This window comes from Oryza brachyantha, chromosome 1 (assembly GCF_000231095.2).
Source record: "Oryza brachyantha chromosome 1, ObraRS2, whole genome shotgun sequence".
Taxonomy (NCBI): Eukaryota; Viridiplantae; Streptophyta; class Magnoliopsida; order Poales; family Poaceae; genus Oryza; species Oryza brachyantha.
The window spans coordinates 24,008,441-24,026,919 of record NC_023163.2 but is presented as its reverse complement, the minus strand read 5'-3'; the positions used below and the strand labels follow the sequence as shown (position 1 = coordinate 24,026,919).

Below are 18,479 nucleotides of genomic sequence, written 5' to 3'. Positions count from 1 at the left end.
ATAGTTTTCCTTCGATTTCTGCGTGTGTTTCCTCCGCTATTGAAAAATTCTATATAAAAGCTTATTGCCTTATATTTCTAAAGGAATTGATTTAATTGTTTATATTATTAAATAACAATCAAAATTTTTAATAATATTTTGTTTTCATTAACAATCAAAATTTTGAAGACCACACACAAAGTCGTGTGCTTATCTAAACGATGAAAAAAGGAAAGGAAAAAAAATATGAGAACGTCTGGGTATGGATGGTTTTTCACGAGTCATGACAGCATTTTCCACACGTCAGCAAGCGTGCGGATGCATTGCATTGCACTACATGGGCTGGAATTTGGATTGACGCATGTGTAGGTTGGAACTAGAGCTCAGTAATAAAATAAACAGGCCTGGCCCCCAGAGAAGAGGGAGAACGAAGCATCTGCGCTAGGCGAAACCGTCTCTCAATTGAGCTAAACAGCTGGGAGGCCGCGGAAGTAGCAGTGATATCGACGGAGTCACGGAGGTGAAAACGGAAGCAGCGGGAAGCGAGTTGCAGGGAGGCAACTGATAGACCCAAGAAGGGGTAATCTCTTTACTTATCTCTATCACTATCACTGCATGTGGAACATTTCTTCCTGTTCCTCACTATCTCAATTCTCAAATTTTCCCCTCTACAATCCCGGCCAGATTTCAAGAAGGGATCGGGCAGAGGTTGAGCCGACTGAGACGAGGCGACGCGAGGCCACTTTGCAAGCATTTCGCAGCGGCGGCGGCGGCGGCGGATCCATCCGGTGAGACCCTTTCTCCCCCTTCCATTCACCGTTGCTCCTGCCGTAGATCGTTAGCTCGAGCTTCTTCTCCGGTTTGGGGGTTCTCCCATGGTCGCCGCAACCGACGATTCGACTCCGTAACTGCCTCCCCACCCCCACCTCCGCCGTCGTGGCGATTGACGTGTTCCTTCCTCCTCCTCCCCGAATATGCCGCCACTCTCCCGCGGCTGAACACTGACAGGTGGGTCCACGATTCAGTCCCGCGGGGTCAAATCGCCTGGTCTCGCAGGGAGGCTGCCCGGGCCCACCTTCCAGTGGCGGATCCCTCGAGCCGTGCGGGCCGTGCGGCTACCCGCAGCTTTGTCCAAGTGTCCCGTTCTTTATTACTGCCTTACATAATAATTTTATTTTTTAAATTTTTGTGTTTAACGTTTAACTATTTGTTTTATTTAAAAATTTGTATAAATATTTAAAAAATTAGTCATGTATAAAGTATTATTTATGTTTTATCATCTAATAATAATAAAATATTAATCGTAAAAAATTAAATAAAACGAACAGTCAAAATATTCTATTAAAAAGTGAAAAATAAACTTGACAGAGTTAATAGTGAGTGCATTGGAATGTGGATCTTCTGCATGCTTTTGCTTGAAGCCTTGAACCCTTTTGCTTCTGGCGTCAGGCCATTAGATAATGCGATCGATAGCGTGCGGTTGATTAAACAAGTTGGCACTTGGAAGCAACGCATGCTAATGGTTCATTAGGGTTCAAAATTTAAATAGTAGGAGAAGCCTGGGAACAACAATAGAACACCCAGTGGTAGTTGTTTTTGACAGTTGAATGCTGATTTTATACTCTCTTTTTTTTCACTTCTGGTTCTCGTCCACCTTCGACAACTCCGTATATGTTTTCCGTTTACATCCAGCGGTACAACGAGGCCGTGACGTCTAGTATTGTAGTTGGATTACTCCCTTCGTAACAAAAAAAAATTAATTTTTGGGTTTACGAGTCTAATGTTTAACGTTTGATCATTTATCTTATTTAATTTATATTCTTTAAACAAATATTCACACGTAAATTATTATTCATGTTTTATCATCCAGTAACAATAAAAATATTAATGCTAAATATTTTTAAATAAGACGAAGAGTCAAACATTATATTAGAATCATATTAGAAAGTGAAAATAAGTTTATTTTGGAACACACGAAGTACTCTAGATTATGCATGTCCTTTCTCCATGTCATTTTCAATTGCCAGAAGGTGGTAAAGTTGCGCTTTGTGATTAGTGGCTACTCTAGTGCGGCGAACGCTGGCAGTGCAAGCTCAATAAAAAGCGTAACACAGAAGGATTTAGCACCAAGTATCCCCTTGAACAAGTGTCCCTTGGTCACAACGACGAGCACTAAAGGAAGCTAACAATTGCTATCAATGACACACGTGACATCATAAAATTTGAATCCTCGCAAAAAAAAAAAAAAGAAGAAAGTCACCATCTTAAAAAATATATATATATTCAGTTTAGTCCCCAGGGTGCAAGTGATACACGAATTCACACCGGCTTTTACCGGAAACTTTGCAAAATGTAAGATTTCATTCACTTCAATAATTACAGAGACAATCAGATATTTAAAAAATGAATTTAACCATTTCAAGATTCAAAAATTGACCGAAAATAAATATTTTAATATCTTCTTGGTTTGTGCTAAACAAATATCTAGATCTGAAGCCAAGAACTTTCAGTTTTTAAGGGGGACACCGCACGTGAATAGCATGTAGGTAATAGTATCCCATTGTTTTTTTATCTAAAAAAAGTTTCCGAACGTAGATAAGATGTAAAAAAGGTGGAGACCCATATGCCATATGACCACCAATTCTAAAAGTAGTTATGCTTTTTCTCGGCATTAATTCAAAAGTTTTTCATGGGTGAAATCACTTTTTGTTTCATCCGCTGAAAATGGGATTGATGGTAAGGCTCGACCACAGTTCACAAAAAAACACTCCTCTTCACAAATTTCACCTCAAAGCAACAGCTCCCTCTAGCTCGAGCACTCTTTGCAGATGTCATACCTCATACGGCACAATTGAACAAACCCTGCACTAGAGTGGATGGTGAAACTCCACACCCAGATTCACTTGCTGACCTCCTTTTTTCCCCTTGTAGCGGGGTAGATCATATCCGTTCCAAATCGCTCCTCTACAAAAGGAGTCACGTCTTCTCATCGCCATCATCATTACTTCATTTGCCCATTTGCCCCCAGCTGCGAATTCCAGCGCACAGAAACACTAGCAGCGGCATGGTTAGAAACCCCAGAAGCAAAGGCAACCAAGACCCACACTACTAGCAGGAGTACTATTGTGATGCAAACTGCTGAAGCGATCACGCTAATCCGAAGGAGACAAGCAAATCAAACAAGCGAACAAAAGCGGCTGCCCCCGAATAAACCAGCTGCGCAGCATGTGATTCCCACCTCCACCTCCTCCTCTCCTCGCCGGCTCCCTCCCTCCCATCATCCCGTGTACTCCACCACTCCTCGCGTCAGTCTATCGAGCGCTACGCTAACTCCTCCAGTGATTTTTGCAGCTGGCTGCGTGAGAAGGCGGCGAGGGCGGGGGCCGGGGCGAGATGAGCCTGCTGCGCAACCGCCGCGCCGCGGCTGCGGCGGCGGCGGCGGCGGGTTCGGGGGAGGTGCCGGTGGTGCGCGCGGCGTACAACATCATCCCGATCCAGGACGTGGCGATGCACGGGGACCACCCGTCGCTGCAGGTCCCCGAGGTGCGGGCGGCGCTGGAGGCGCTGGCGCACGCCTCCGACTTCCCGGCGCCGCCGCTAGCCCGCGTGTGGGACCCGTTCCGCGCCGACCTCTTCGACTGGCTCGGCGCCACCTTCGGGTTCCAGGCGGACAACGTCCGCAACCAGCGGGAGCACCTCGTGCTCCTCCTTGCCAACGCGCAGCTGCGCGCGCCGGCGGCCACCTTCCCCAAGGACCACCCCGCCGACGTCCTCCACCACTCCGTCGCCCGTGGCATCCGCAGGAAGCTCCTCAAGAATTACACCTCCTGGTGCGCCTACCTCGGCCAGAAGCGGCACTTCGGCCGCCGCACCGGCGCCGCTCCGGGGGCCGGCCGTGACATCCGCATGGACCTCCTGTACACGGCGCTGTACCTGCTCATCTGGGGGGAGGCTGCCAATTTGAGGTTCATGCCGGAATGCCTCTGTTACATCTTCCACTACATGGCCCTCGACCTCCACCATGTCCTCGAACAGTCCATTGATATCGAGACAGGGCAGCCTGCAATGCCTGCAGTACGCGGCGAGGATGCCTTCCTGATCCACGTAGTGAGGCCGATTTACAACGTCCTCAAGAACGAGGTGGATGCCAGCCGGAACGGGACCAAGCCGCACTCGGCATGGAGAAATTACGATGATGTCAATGAGTACTTCTGGAGTCGACGAGTTTTCAAACGTCTCCGGTGGCCACTGGATACATCGAGGAACTTCTTTGCAGAGCCGGGTAAGACCGGGCGTATTGGCAAGACTGGTTTTGTTGAGCAGCGTTCATTCTGGAATGTCTACCGCAGTTTTGATAGGATATGGGTGATGCTTATTCTTTTCTTTCAAGCTGCAATGATTGTTGCATGGGATGGTAGTACTAGTACCCGTCCATGGGATAGCCTCAGCCACCGGGACATCCAAGTCCGAGTGCTGTCTGTGTTCATCACCTGGGGTGGACTGCGCTTTGTTCAGGCAATGCTTGATGCGGGTACTCAGTACAGTCTTGTGTCGAGGGAAACAACAACACTGGCTGTTCGGATGGTGCTCAAGGTGCTTGTTGCTGCAGGGTGGACAATTACATTTAGTGTACTCTATAAAAGAATGTGGGATCAACGGTGGCGAGATCGCAGGTGGTCCTTCGCTGCCAATACCAGAGTGTTGAATTACCTTGAGGCAGCTGCTGTGTTCGTCATCCCGCAAGTGCTTGCGATTTTGCTCTTCATCATCCCCTGGATTCGCAATTTCCTGGAGAAAACTAATTGGAGAATTCTATATGTTCTCACCTGGTGGTTCCAGACACGTACATTTGTTGGTCGTGGTCTGAGGGAAGGTCTCATTGATAACATCAAGTACTCAATATTCTGGGTGTGTCTCCTTGTTTCTAAGTTTGGCTTCAGCTACTTTCTCCAGATTAAGCCAATGGTGGGGCCAACAAAGGTAATCTTCAAACTGCATGACATCAAGCGTAACTGGTTTGAGTTCATGCCTCATACAGAGCGCATTGCAGTAATCATCCTGTGGGTTCCAGTTATCATCATTTACCTCATGGATCTCCAGATATGGTATGCAGTCTTCTCATCACTAACAGGGGCACTTATTGGCCTTTTCTCACATCTGGGGGAGATTCGCAGCATTGAGCAGCTGCGCTTGAGGTTTCAGTTCTTTGCAAGTGCAATGCAGTTCAATTTAATGCCAGAGGAGCACCTGGACACTGTTCATGGTAGCATCCGCAGCAAGTTCTATGATGCAATCCATCGGCTGAAGCTCAGGTATGGGTTTGGCCGTCCGTATAGGAAGATTGAAGCAAACGAGGTGGAAGCTAAGAGATTTGCACTGATTTGGAATGAGATCATTCAGACATTTAGGGAAGAGGACATTATTAGCGATGAGGAGGTTGAAGTTCTTGAGTTGCCACCAGTTGTGTGGAGAATTCGTGTGGTACGGTGGCCATGTTTGCTACTTAAAAATGAACTTCTTCTTGCTCTTAGTCAAGCAGAAGAGCTGGTAGCTGATGACAGAACACATTGGTTCAAGATATGTAACAATGAGTACAGGAGATGTGCAGTAATTGAAGCTTATGACAGCATACGTCACTTGCTGCTGGAAATAATCAAGGAGAGAACTGATGAACACATTATTGTCAATCAGCTGTTCTTTGCATTTGATAGTGCGATAGAACATGGAAAGTTCACTGAAGACTATAAGTTAACTTTATTGCCTCGAATTCATAAATCTATAATCTCCTTATTGGATCTTCTATTGAAGGAAAACAAGGATCAGATCAAGATTGTTCGTACCTTGCAGGATCTCTATGATCTTGCAGTCCATGATTTACCAAAGAAGAAGAAGGACTTTGCACAGCTGAGGCTAGAAGGGCTAGCACCATCAGGAACAACTGAATCTCAGCTGCTTTTTCAGGATGCCATAAAATGTCCAGATAATCATGATGTTAGCTTCTACAAGCAGGTGAGAAGGCTCCATACGATTCTCACATCCAGGGATTCTATGAACAGTGTTCCCAAGAATCCTGAGGCTCAACGGCGCATAACCTTCTTCAGCAACTCCCTGTTCATGAACATGCCTCGTGCTCCCACTGTTCAGAAGATGATGGCATTCAGTGTTTTGACCCCGTACTATAATGAAGATGTGCTGTACAACAAGGACCAGCTTCGTCGTGAGAATGAAGATGGCATCTCAATCTTGTTTTATCTCCAAAAGATTTATGAAGATGATTGGAGAAACTTTTTACAACGCATGCAGAGGGAAGGAATGGTCAATGATGATGATATTTGGGCTGGAAAATTCCAGGATCTCCGACTTTGGGCTTCGTACAGGGGGCAGACTTTAGCACGAACTGTAAGGGGAATGATGTACTACTACAGGGCTCTCAAGATGCTTGCTTTTCTCGATACTGCCTCTGAGGTAGAAATTACAGAAGGAACAAAACGGCTGGCTTCCTATGGTTCAGTTAGGCATGAGAATGATGTATATCCCATGAATGGTGGTTTACAACAACGACCTCGAAGGAGGTTAGACAGAGGAACCAGTACTGTAAGTCAACTGTTTAAAGGCCAGGAAGATGGTGATGCTCTCATGAAGTACACCTATGTGGTTGCTTGCCAGATATATGGACAACAGAAAAAGGCGAAAGATCAACGTGCTGAAGACATCCTAACTCTTATGAAGAAAAATGAGGCCCTCCGTGTTGCTTATGTTGATGAGGTCAGTTCTGGGATGGGTGGTATGCAATACTATTCTGTCCTCATTAAATTTGATACTGTCTTGCAGAGAGAGGTTGAAATATACCGGGTTAGGTTGCCTGGTCCACTGAAACTTGGGGAGGGGAAACCGGAAAACCAAAACCATGCCATCATATTCACGCGAGGTGATGCTGTGCAAACGATTGACATGAACCAGGATAATTATTTTGAGGAGGCCCTCAAGATGCGTAATCTGCTAGAACAGTACGATTATTATCATGGGAGCCAGAAACCAACGCTGTTGGGAGTCCGGGAACATGTCTTCACTGGATCTGTGTCTTCACTTGCTTGGTTCATGTCTGCACAAGAAACAAGCTTTGTTACCCTTGGGCAACGGGTTCTTGCTAATCCATTGAAGGTTCGGATGCACTATGGACATCCTGATGTATTTGATCGCCTTTGGTTTTTAACTCGAGGTGGTATAAGCAAAGCATCCAGGGTAATCAATATCAGCGAGGACATATTTGCAGGTTTCAACTGTACCCTACGTGGTGGCAATGTTAGCCACCATGAGTATATACAGGTTGGTAAGGGACGTGATGTTGGGCTCAATCAGATATCAATGTTTGAAGCAAAGGTTTCTAGTGGCAACGGTGAGCAGACCCTAAGTAGGGATATCTACAGACTTGGTCATAGACTGGATTTTTTTAGGAGTCTTTCTGTCTTCTATACTACAGTAGGATTCTACTTCAACACAATGCTGGTGGTCTTGACAGTTTACACTTTTGTTTGGGGACGCCTGTATCTAGCTCTTAGTGGTCTTGAGGCTGGAATTCAGGGCAGTGCTAATGCAACCAACAATAAAGCCTTGGGTGCAGTTCTGAACCAGCAATTTGTCATACAGCTTGGCCTCTTCACTGCTTTGCCAATGATTATAGAGAACTCTCTTGAACAGGGTTTTCTGCCTGCTGTCTGGGATTTTTTCACCATGCAAATGATGTTTTCGTCCATGTTCTACACATTTTCCATGGGAACGAAAAGCCATTACTACGGCCGGACAATTCTTCATGGCGGTGCTAAGTATCGTGCTACTGGCCGTGGTTTTGTTGTGCAGCATAAGAGTTTTGCTGAAAATTACAGGCTGTACGCAAGGAGCCACTTCATAAAGGCAATAGAACTTGGTATAGTATTGACTGTGTATGCAGCTCACAGTGTGATTGCAAGGGATACACTTGTTTACATAATCATGATGATATCTAGCTGGTTTCTAGTGGTATCATGGATCATGGCTCCATTTGCTTTTAATCCATCTGGCTTTGATTGGTTGAAAACAGTGTATGACTTTGATGATTTCATGAACTGGATCTGGTACCCTGGTAGTATCTTTTCTAAGGCTGAACACAGCTGGGAAGTTTGGTGGTATGAGGAGCAGGATCATCTACGAACAACTGGTCTTTGGGGAAAAATTTTGGAGATATTGTTAGATCTCAGATATTTCTTTTTTCAGTATGGGGTTGTATACCAGCTGAAGATTGCAAATGGGAGCAGAAGTATTGCTGTTTATCTTCTTTCCTGGATATGTGTGGCTGTGATTTTTGGCATTTTTGTCCTAATGTCGTATGCTCGAGACAAGTATGCTGCAAAACAGCACCTTTACTACCGGATCATCCAAACTGGTGTCATCATTCTTGCAGTGGTAGTGCTGATATTATTTCTGGAATTTACTACGTTCCAAATCATTGACATCTTCACTAGCCTTTTGGCATTTATTCCAACTGGTTGGGGCTTGATTTGCATTGCTCAAGTGATTAGGCCATTCATCGAATCTACTGTTGTCTGGGCCAGTGTTGTTTCTGTCGCACGTTTGTATGAGATACTGCTAGGGGCATTTGTTATGGCGCCAGTTGCATTCTTTTCCTGGTTGCCTGGATTTCAGGAAATGCAGACAAGGGTACTTTTCAATGAAGCTTTCAGCAGAGGTCTCCAGATATCCCGCATTCTTGCTGGCAAGAAAACAATTGCAGTTTGAGGTACAGCACACTAAGCCTTTGATGACACTTATCTGGCATTTTTTTTGTGATGAAGCTCATTTACATTTTCTTTAGCAATAGATTGTATTAATGGAGATATCTTTATATTTTAAATTGCTCGCATTTTGCTATGGAAACTTCGTGAGGGTGGGGCCATGGGGGTCTTACAGTCTGAGAAAAGAGCTTATTATCCAATAAGAGCTCAGTAAATAGCACCAAAGCGTATTCCGAAAAAAGTCTTTCAGTAAATAGCTTTTAGCCTCTTAACTAATTCTCCATTCAGTTATTTTGAGTAACAAATAGGAACCTAAGTAAGCTGAGATCTGGTCAAAGCTTTAATATCAAAAGATATATGCAAGCCTCAGTGGAAGTGCAGTGACTTTGATGAGATTTTACCTATTTCCATTAACAAAAACCTGCAATTACATTTGTCACGACCCGAAGCCATGGTGGGATAACCACTGCTAGGACTCGAGAGGATAGCCGAGCAGTGCCTAGGGATGGGATGTAGACTTAGATTGGGGACTGATTAGATTAATTCTTGAACATTGCTTACCGGAACATAGACAATCCATTCTTATATACTTCCTGTCTCAGAAAGACTTCATTGTTAGCCTATCCACATGTACCACCAATACAAGTTAAGAAGACTAGCTTGCACAGTACTTTTTCAAACCCCAATGCATATGTCCTAGGGGTGATCGGCATATTTACAAACAAAAAGTAATTTGTGAATAAAACTTTTATATACGTATTCTTAGCGATCTAAAAGCTAAGGTTGGGAAATAAACTATGGTGGAAAAACCTCAAATCAACTATAAATTTTAAGTTGAAAATTTAAATTTTGGCTTATAAGCATAAGTAATAGTGAAAAGATAAGGGGGGTGCTAATCTGTTTTTTTTTTCAAATTCCAGTGCACTTGCCCTCTGTTTTTGCAAACTACAACACATTAATTGCTTTGAAGATAAAGTTTTTGTGTTATAAAGGAAGGGGGTGAAAAGCAAAGTCATCGTGGGACGGAGGCTGTAGATGGTAACTAAGGGGGTGTCTATTTTCTTCCTATTTTTTTTAAGTCTATGTCGCATCGAATGTTTGGACACTAATTAGAAGTATTAAATATAGACTATTAATAAAACTCATCCCATACTCTGACTATTTTGCGAGACGAATCTATTGAGTCTAATTAGTCCATGATTAGCGAATGTGATGCTACGATAAACATTTGCTAATCGTGGATTAATTAGGCTTAAAAATTTATCTAATGAAATAGCCTTTATTTATGCAATTAGTTTTTTTATTACTCTATATTTAATACTTCTAATTAACGTCCAAACATCCGATGTGGCAAGAGACTAAAAAAAGTCGTTGGATCCAGACAGCCGTTAACTAACCCTAACTAACCCGATCTTAATTTTGTCTTTTCTCCAAACCTGTTGCTATAGTGCCCGAGGTACTGTTCGCCCACCAGGAGTAGGCTCCAGAAACCTCAGGCCAGTGCCCATGAGAACATGGGTATAAAAGTCTGATGTTTATCCTCTACCTGCGTGTTTATGTTCTTTGGTACGAAACCTTCTGATGCTTCTAATGAAATCAACTGGCCCTTGTAACTCGATCTGTTATTGTTAATCAGATTGACAGATGGTGCCTGCTTAACATTACCACCAGTGGCAGACCACGCAAAACCATTAAATTAGTACTCTGGTGTGCCGATCAAAGATGAAATTTAGTTTTTATGAAAACTGTGTAGAACTTGAACCTCTGTTTTATGGCAATGTATTAGTCATCTGTTGCTTAACAAAAGATAACGATAGCAGGAGCTTAACTCAGTCATATTCCTTGCAATTGAAAAGATCAAATCATGCATTTGCAGCGACATACTTCTGAGTTCTGATGATCCTGACCGATGGTTTTCTTTTGCCAGGTTCTAACAAGGTTGCTACAGTTAGGCCGTCCTCCATCACCTCTGTACAGCTTCTTATTCAATGTGGAAGGATTTCTGTTTACTGATATAGCTTAGATCCATATTGAACTTTTTGATAGCTGTTTAGCTTCAGCTATCTCTATTCTAGATGTTCAGATTTGTACTGGGTAGGCCTCTCCCGTTTTGCATTTTCATAGAGCTAGTTGTATGTAGATGATTCTATTGCAGTAGCACCCCTGAGCTATAATGGCTTGTTTGTTGACCTGGGTGGATGTTCCATTTTTTTGCTCCTGGAAAATTAAGTATAATTGTTCTCCTCTTAAAGGTTCACCTTGTCTGGTACTCTGGTTCGATTGAAATCCTCTCCTTTTTCTCATTTTCTGGGAAGATCAAATGACGCTGCTGGCATGCCAATAATGCCTGTCTGATTTGCCTCGTTACCGACGCCATCTTTTTTTCTTCTTTATATGTCTATAATTCAAAATTTAAATTTTTATTTTACAGTTGGAGTAGATTTTGAGATTTTTCATCGTATTTTATTTTCTAGCCTTAGTTGTTATAACGTTAATAACATGTATATAAAAATTCTACTTATAAATTATTTTTATGTGTAAATATATTGATTGACTTTTTCTCTGAATAAGCCGCATAATTACCTCCTTTGGTCAATGCCATTAGTCAGACCCGTTCGGAGCTTTTGTAGACATTGGATTATTCATGCCGTACATCCAAAATACGATTTCCTCGAAAGGAAAATTTCATTAGTTTTTCTTAGCTAACTTTATGAACTTGTTAACTTTATAACCTGCAATATTTAGCATATTATCTTTTCGCTAATGCTTACACTTGTAAGCTAAATTTTTTTTTAAAAAAAACTTAAATTTCAAATTGGTTTTAGGGTTTATTATCATAGTTATTTTTTAGATCTTTTTTTTTAATCACTGATAGCATACATATAAATGTTTTACCATAAATTATTTTTAAACGTTAATAAGCCGTGACGCTTACATAATTTTACCGAAACAATTAGACATTCACTCTTCCTATATAAGATCGGCTATTATCTACTTCTTTACATGTGTAAAGCATAAGCTCCAAAATATTGTTGGTCATCTTTTTACTTAAGTTAAAATTTTAAGCTTAAATTTTTTAAGTTGATTTTAGAAGTTTTTCATCATGGATTATGTTGTAGTATATATATATATATACGTTTTACATATAAATTATTTTTAATCATTAATAAATAGTTTTACTTACGTTTATCTATACTCCTATAAAGTATTTGTGGTGGTGGGTGCTGAATTTACCACATACCCCACCACCATCTTCTACTATTTTCTTAGAAAAAAATAAATAAGATCTATATATATCAAACCACTCTTATTAACTTTATTTTAATAATATGTTAATGATATTATTTAATAAAATTCCGTGCAACGGTCGCAAGGAAAAGAAGAGCCAACATAGTTTTGGACCTTTGGTGAAGCTTGGTCAGGCAAGATTGTACGGGTTTTAGGTTGATTGCCCTTTCCTTGCACGCGAAGATGCTAACGAGAGCTAATGATGGTTTCGAAGAGATGTTTATGCGATGGATGCTTTTAGCTTTACTGCTCGAAAACTATATTCGAAAGCCTTGTCATATCATATCCATCTCGAATCAAATAATCAGGTACTCTGGTTATTCTGAAATATAACGAGTATTTCTTGCACGTCTTTCGTCCCAAAAAACCATTTATTTATAATATATCTATCCAACATTACAACTAAAGTATTCTTTACTTTTTCAAACCTTAGTGTATTTACCCTCTATTTTTTATATCATAATCCATGTATCATTTACTTTACCAAAATTCGATACAATAATTATTTATATAATAAAGTTTTAGTGGGATAAAAGTATCCCAACAGCCCATCTAAATTTGGTCCTCTATATCTTAGTTTGGATGATCATCTAAAACAGTTTTATCCTCTGTATATTTGTGTGCTCCAACAGATCATCCATATTAGAGCATCTATATTATATTAGAGCATCTATATTCTAGTCTATTATATTTTATTGATACATGTAGGTACCATGCATTTGTTTTATGTTTTATAGTGGCTAAAGTATGGACAATTGAGTTTTAGACTGTGTTCTTTCTCCTGATACAGAGGACATCTAAAAATAAAGAATGAAATAGATGTTCTGTTGGAACACTATTTTTACCATTCATCCTCTATTTTTAGGATAGATGATGAGATAAAAAAACTGTTAGGTAACTAACCATGAAATTTTATTTTTTTTACGTAGATGGTACCACAGCTATATTCCCCACTGACCTGAACTTTTTTTTTTCTCATAACTTTTTTGCAAAGGAGAAGCGGATAGTACTCCTTTGATCCATCCCACTGGACCCAGTAATGATGGCGTCTGGTTTTCAACAAACACGGACTCTCTCGGAGGCCGCCGCGTCGTTAGTGGCCTCCTCGATCGCCTATTAAAGCCTCAATCTAGGGTTTGGGCCTCCGCGTAATCCTGTTCCTATCTCTATCCAAAATCTCTACGGTGTTTTCTTTTTTCTTTTTCCCGTTTCCATGGCGGCGGCGGCGGCGGCGGGGAAGAGGAAGCCGGTGTTCGTCAAGGTAGACCAGCTGAAGCCCGGGACGGCCGGCCACACGCTCGTCGCCAAGGTGCTCAGCTCCAAGACAGTCGTCCAGAAGGGCCGCGCCGGCGCGGCCCCGGGCCCGGTGGCGCGTCCCACGAGGATCGCGGAGTGCCTCATCGGCGACGAGACCGGCTGCATCCTGTTCACCGCCCGCAACGAGCAGGGTACGAATCTGTCCCCATCCTGTGTACTGGAGTAGTAATCAATCTCTCCCGTTGGTGGGTTACCTGTTTGCTTTTGTTGTGGGTAATCTTTTGACTAAGGAGGCCAGTTTTGAAGTCGCATGCTCGTTCTAGATTGATCCGTAAATTCGCATATACTTGTATATCTGATATCAGTTGAGAGTATACTGCTGTGTTCCATGTAATGCAGCATGTCGGTTTTTGGCACAACCAAGGTGGGGCTAGTTGCTTGGTTTTAGATGTAGTGAGATATTGATGTCGCATATTGCTGTAGTCACGAGCTGGTATTTCAACACTGCTACCCATGGTTTATGCAAGGTTGAATGGTAGGATTGTCCATGATATTGGGTATATTGGGTTTAAGGAATGTGAAAGATTGGGGGTTCGCGGCTGACATATCCAGTTGATAACGTTGAACACTTGAACTCTGAGGTTGTTTGTGTGCTGTAAAAATAACTTAACCTTCCCAAATGGTGCAGGTGTCACTTTCTATATTTATCCATGCAAGTTTATCTAAGTACTTGCGAGACTGTGCATGTTCTAATTGATTGCCTTTGTTGTAGTTTTTATATCATTGTAGAAATATTTGCTTGGAAAAATCTGGGTGTATGAATTTGCAATGCTTTGATAGAGTAATAAGCAATAACCCTTGAGTTGCCCAAGTTCACCTAGGCTCCTGTGCTGATGAGTGTATGGAATTAATTCCTATGGTGCTGCATAATAGTAGAGGCTTTCGAGCACATCATCTCTTAAGCTGGTTGGAAGATTGTCATATTTTTATTGGTGAAAGACTTTATCATGCTTTGCCCGTATCATGCATATATCTAATTTTATGTTGCTTATTATTGTAAGCGTAATTCATAAATGATGATCCAAAATGATAAGTGCATGTCGTATGCATGATTATTCACATGCATGGACAAGTAGATTCATAGCATGCCATGTCCCTTACCTTATGCATATTACAGTTCAAATGTAGTTATTCTCAAGGTGGATGCAAGAATACCTCAGGTTATTTGGTGAATACGTTTTCAATTGGGGTGATATCTAACAATTGTCCTATTTACAGTTGACCTGATGAAGCCTGACAGCACTGTTATTATCCGCAATGCGAAAATTGATATGTTCAAAGGATCAATGAGGCTTGCTGTGGACAAATGGGGCCGCATTGAAGTCACTGAACCGGCAAGCTTTAATGTAAAGGAGGACAACAATCTCTCACTTGTGGAGTATGAACTTGTCAATGTTGAAGAGTGAGCTCATGTTGATTTCGATGTTATTCAAAAGTTGTGTTCCAAGCCTATTGGTCAAATTCTACTCTTGAGTTGTCAAGAAAGTGAAAGATGAAGTAGCATCTGAGGTTATATTGTAGTGGTTGGCCTGAAGCCCTGAACTGCTTCATGTCCTTTATCGAGCATTTCCGTGTACTGATGTGTATTAGGTGCTGCAGCGGTTGTGGTTGTAAGAACAAATGTGATGTGCTGATGATTAGTCAATTCGCTGCTGCATTTTGAGCCTCCAAAAGAACATGCATTTCTAGATTGTCTCCTCCAAGTAGCGTCTGATTCAAACTGTCTGGCTGTTTATCATTGATCTTTTCTCCAGAAAAATGTTTCTTGTGCTACCATTGTATCTCCATTGCAACACTTCCGTATAAATTAGCCGTCGGCGGTCACCTTGGAGACATGGAAATGAAGATACCGACAGTATTTTGTATAGATTAGCCGTCGCCTGGAACTATTTCGTATAAAATTAGCCGTCGCCTGGAATCGCAACGCTGAAACAGTTCGGACACGGCGGTCACCATGAAGGCAGGGAGATATAGATACCTACTGTCGTCAGAATTAAGCAGTTCAATACACCGAGAAACGATGCTGTACTACTCTCAGTCTCACGTCGCAAAATGACAGTGACTGCGCGAATAGAAGCAAAGGGTGATAGTTTAGCTTTTTCACTTTTTTACGGATGTTTACAAACAAAAAATAATTTCTGAATAAAATATTTATATGTGTGGTTTTAGCGATCTAGAAGCCAATACTGAAACATAAACTACGATTAAAAAACTTCAAAATCAACATCAAATTTAAGGTTAAAAGTTCAAATTTTAGCTTATAAGTATAAACAAAAGCAAAATGACGAGTTCAAGAGTTAGAAAATTTTAACTGAGCATTATTTTCTCCGCCGGAGTTGATCAGTACGCCATCGATAGTAAAATCAGTTGGGATCAACCACAGATACAACCCTAATTTTAACTCAGCATTATTTTCTCCGCCGGAGTTGATCGGTACGCCATCGATAAAATCGGTTGGGATCAACCACAGGTACAACCCTGTTTGACACTTGCACGGACCAAAATCCCAGAATACTGAACATGTCGCTGAGAAGACGCCGACCAAAAAGTACTTTTAAATTGAATAAGTGGTATTGTAGCAGCTATCATCGCATCAGGCTCCGATGACAAAAAATCATCCATCTACAAGTACAAATGCAAGAGTCTAAGCTCCAATTTTTAACTGACACAATAAAAGTTTACATCCATAGAAAGTAATTTTTTTTAATTCCATGAATTACAGTTTATAGATAAAACATGAAATAACAGAAATGGCAATAAATAATACGGCTTCATCTCAGATACCTCCATTGTCAAAAATCACAGACCTATAGAGATATATAACGGGGTCAAACAGACAGACACGAAATAAAAACAGGTCATGATTTTATTGTAGTTAATAATGATATAGCATGATAGCAGGATACAGACAAACTGCATTCATCATTAGCTAAGGTCCAAGACATTAACTAACATGATCACAAAGAACAGATATTTTACGGTTTCTAATTAATTAAAAGGATAAACAAGTATCCTGGCAGAGATTTATGTGCATCTTCATATTTCATTTTTGATACAACAATGGAGGGAAAGTTGATAGAACATGACTATGAATACATGCTAACATGGATGCTCCTTAAAACCTTGCCAACCTGTAGATTTGAGTTGATGGGACTATAATCTGCTACATTCCACCTAGAATTTGTCACACGTCATCATTGCAAGCTGGGCCAATACAAAAGAATCAGTGACCCTTTTGCTCAAGTTTGTAATTCATAATGATGATGTGCATATTATTAAAAATTGGAACTCTACTTAAAAATCAAACTTACAAATTAAAGAAAGTTTCAAAATTATCTAAGGGGATAAATGATCGAAAATTATAACAGTCAACTATTTGAAATGTTTCTCTGTGGAATTTTGCTCTGGCAAAACAAAAGGTTGGTATGGGTGCAACAAAAGAAACAATAAAAGGTGAAAACAAAATAGATTATCTGGACTCTTGAATACCATGAAGAAACATAGTTTTTCATGTCCTGTTACATGTTTACTTATTAACGATGGAGCATACAATGCATTCCTTTAAATGAATGGTATCCTCTCTCCGTAAATCCTTCAGAACCATAAATTAGTGATAGAAATTATCCATCAACAGTTATTAGTAAGTGAATCCTTAAGGTGTATTCACCTTTGGGGCTTGTTCATCTAGTTTCGTCTTGACCTACAATAAGGGCCATGCGAAAATGTAAGATTGTTTCAACATGACACACTTCATGATTATATCTGAACTTTGATCTAGGAGAGTGCAATGCAGTTTACATAAGGTTTGTCATCACTTGATGTTATCATATGATGCAGCTATTAGTTTTCGGCACTTAATACATTTAATGAATATTATGCTAAAAACCTAATGAATGTATCATATTCTATTAGCCTGTTTTTGTCCGTATAGCATAGTAAATTGGATCTGATATGTTTGGAACTGTTCATCTAACTAAAAACTGTCCAAAATGACCAGGGAGATATCAAAAGCTTGGCTGGCCAGGTTTGTTTTCCAGTTAAATCTCTAGAAAAGACTAGAAGTCTAAAAAAAACATAGATTGAAACCATAATCAAAATATTGAATACGATGACAATAATCTGAAATAAAGAACATGGGACATTCCATTTGCTAGACAAAGGAACACGAATTCACATTTTTGGTTGAATCAGTTTATTTTTTGTGCAGGACTCTAATTAGAGTCTTCATGACCTACAAACAAAGAGGAACAGTGTATGATTGTCTGGCAAACAATAATCTCAACTTATTGTGCGTAGTTGTTGATTGAACAATAATGCAGCTCTTGGTACTACAGCTACCACTAACAAACACCACATCCCTATACCAACTTAATAGTCAACCTAATATTTGGTGCTCGGTGTGTTTGCAAACTGTCGAAACCAACGCCCACTCTACTCTTCATACGGTCAAGCAACAAGCAAATACTCTCCATAACTCAAAGTCATGTGCCACAATTGGAAAAGAAGGTAAAATGAGATTGAGATCAGTGGAATTATCACCTTCGGATAGCCATCCAAAACTCCGGCACGCGGGGGCAGCGAGGAGCGACGTCATGAGCGCCGACGCCGTAGCGCTGTGCATGGGCATCAACGTGTCCAGGCAGACGCTGCTCATCTCCACCGGCGACCTGCAGAAGCCAAGAAAAAACGCAGGCACTAAACTTCCCATCCCTGCCATCCAAACCAAGGGGAGGACACGAGAATTCCTAGCGAACCAGAAGATCTCGCGCGTACCTTACGAGGAAGCGGGGAGCAGAGGCGGGCAGCCTCCTCGGGAGCGGAGCCGTCCCAGCGCGGGAGGCGGCTCTCGCGGCCGCGCCTCGGATGGACGAGGAGGAGGCGGCTCCAGATCGGAGGAAGGATCTGGCGACGGCGGCCATTGCGGTGGGGCGGCTGCTCGGTGCGGTGGCGCGCGGCAGGAGGGATTGGGGGAGGAGGTGGAGAGGAGGCCAAAACCCTACGGGCTGCACAGCGGCACGACGCAGCAGTTGGAGACGTGAAAGTCGTTTTTTTTCTTAACCTGCGGCCCAGTTCGCGATCAGCTTGGGCTTAGCGTCGACACGGCCCGTGTGAATCTATCCATGAACG

At 41.7% G+C, this 18,479-nt stretch overlaps 3 protein-coding genes and 1 non-coding gene across 15 annotated transcripts; 3 read left to right on the top strand and 1 right to left on the bottom strand.

Annotated features, from left to right (window-relative positions):
* Positions 1 to 367: 367 nt before the first annotated feature.
* On the top strand, positions 368 to 10,955 carry LOC102720924 (callose synthase 11-like). 4 transcript variants are annotated; one of them, XM_040522884.1, is made up of 4 exons: positions 368 to 559; positions 664 to 767; positions 3,331 to 8,752; positions 10,675 to 10,955. In XM_040522884.1, the coding sequence occupies exon 3, from the start codon at positions 3,373 to 3,375 to the stop codon at positions 8,749 to 8,751; it is 5,379 nt and encodes a 1,792-aa protein (XP_040378818.1). In that variant the 5' UTR covers positions 368 to 559; positions 664 to 767; positions 3,331 to 3,372; the 3' UTR covers position 8,752; positions 10,675 to 10,955. The 4 variants fall into 4 exon arrangements, with proteins under 4 accessions (XP_040378818.1, XP_040379264.1, XP_040379013.1 ...); XM_040523330.1 differs by having other exon boundaries at positions 368 to 767; XM_040523079.1 differs by lacking the exons at positions 368 to 559; positions 664 to 767 and adding an exon at positions 3,112 to 3,206.
* On the top strand, positions 6,377 to 6,457 carry LOC121053333. The gene has a single exon (XR_005811016.1). It is a non-coding gene; the product is annotated as a small nucleolar RNA J33 (small nucleolar RNA).
* A 2,099-nt stretch (positions 10,956 to 13,054) lies between the features above and the next one.
* On the top strand, positions 13,055 to 15,050 carry LOC102720648 (uncharacterized protein At4g28440-like). The gene is made up of 2 exons (XM_006644659.3): positions 13,055 to 13,483; positions 14,571 to 15,050. Exons 1-2 carry the CDS (start codon positions 13,249 to 13,251, stop codon positions 14,756 to 14,758), a joined length of 423 nt encoding a protein of 140 aa, XP_006644722.1. The 5' UTR covers positions 13,055 to 13,248; the 3' UTR covers positions 14,759 to 15,050.
* Positions 15,051 to 15,891: 841 nt separating this feature from the next.
* LOC102720374 (protein NUCLEAR FUSION DEFECTIVE 6, mitochondrial-like) lies at positions 15,892 to 18,380 on the bottom strand. Of its 9 annotated transcripts, none has more exons than XR_001550209.2 (4): positions 18,126 to 18,378; positions 17,892 to 18,019; positions 16,484 to 16,556; positions 15,892 to 15,974 (listed from the first exon to the last, which is right to left on the bottom strand). XR_001550209.2 is itself a non-coding variant. In XM_015837240.2 (4 exons), exons 1-3 carry the CDS (start codon positions 18,269 to 18,271, stop codon positions 16,152 to 16,154), a joined length of 282 nt encoding a protein of 93 aa, XP_015692726.1. In that variant the 5' UTR covers positions 18,272 to 18,380; the 3' UTR covers positions 15,892 to 15,974; positions 16,137 to 16,151. The 9 variants fall into 9 exon arrangements, 8 of the variants coding, with proteins under 8 accessions (XP_015692726.1, XP_015692709.1, XP_015692724.1 ...); XM_015837240.2 differs by lacking the exon at positions 16,484 to 16,556 and adding an exon at positions 16,137 to 16,159 and having other exon boundaries at positions 18,126 to 18,380; XM_015837223.2 differs by lacking the exon at positions 16,484 to 16,556 and adding an exon at positions 17,020 to 17,052 and having other exon boundaries at positions 18,126 to 18,377.
* Positions 18,381 to 18,479: the final 99 nt, after the last annotated feature.

What these genes read in the sequence shown, in the direction of transcription:
- LOC102720924 (XM_040522884.1), top strand. Translation starts at nt 3,373, where the DNA reads ATGAGCCTGCTGCGCAACCGCCGCGCCGCGGCTGCGGCGGCGGCGGCG.
- LOC102720648 (XM_006644659.3), top strand. Translation starts at nt 13,249, where the DNA reads ATGGCGGCGGCGGCGGCGGCGGGGAAGAGGAAGCCGGTGTTCGTCAAG. An exon ending in CACCGCCCGCAACGAGCAGG is followed by an intron (nt 13,484 to 14,570) that starts GTACGAATCTGT and finishes TCCTATTTACAG; the next exon opens with TTGACCTGATGAAGCCTGAC.
- LOC102720374 (XM_015837231.2), bottom strand. Translation starts at nt 18,271, where the DNA reads ATGGCCGCCGTCGCCAGATCCTTCCTCCGATCTGGAGCCGCCTCCTCC. An exon ending in GCTCCCCGCTTCCTCGTAAG is followed by an intron (nt 18,020 to 18,125) that starts GTACGCGCGAGA and finishes TGGCTTCTGCAG; the next exon opens with GTCGCCGGTGGAGATGAGCA. An exon ending in TTTTGGATGGCTATCCGAAG is followed by an intron (nt 17,053 to 17,891) that starts GTGATAATTCCA and finishes CCCTTATTGTAG; the next exon opens with GTCAAGACGAAACTAGATGA.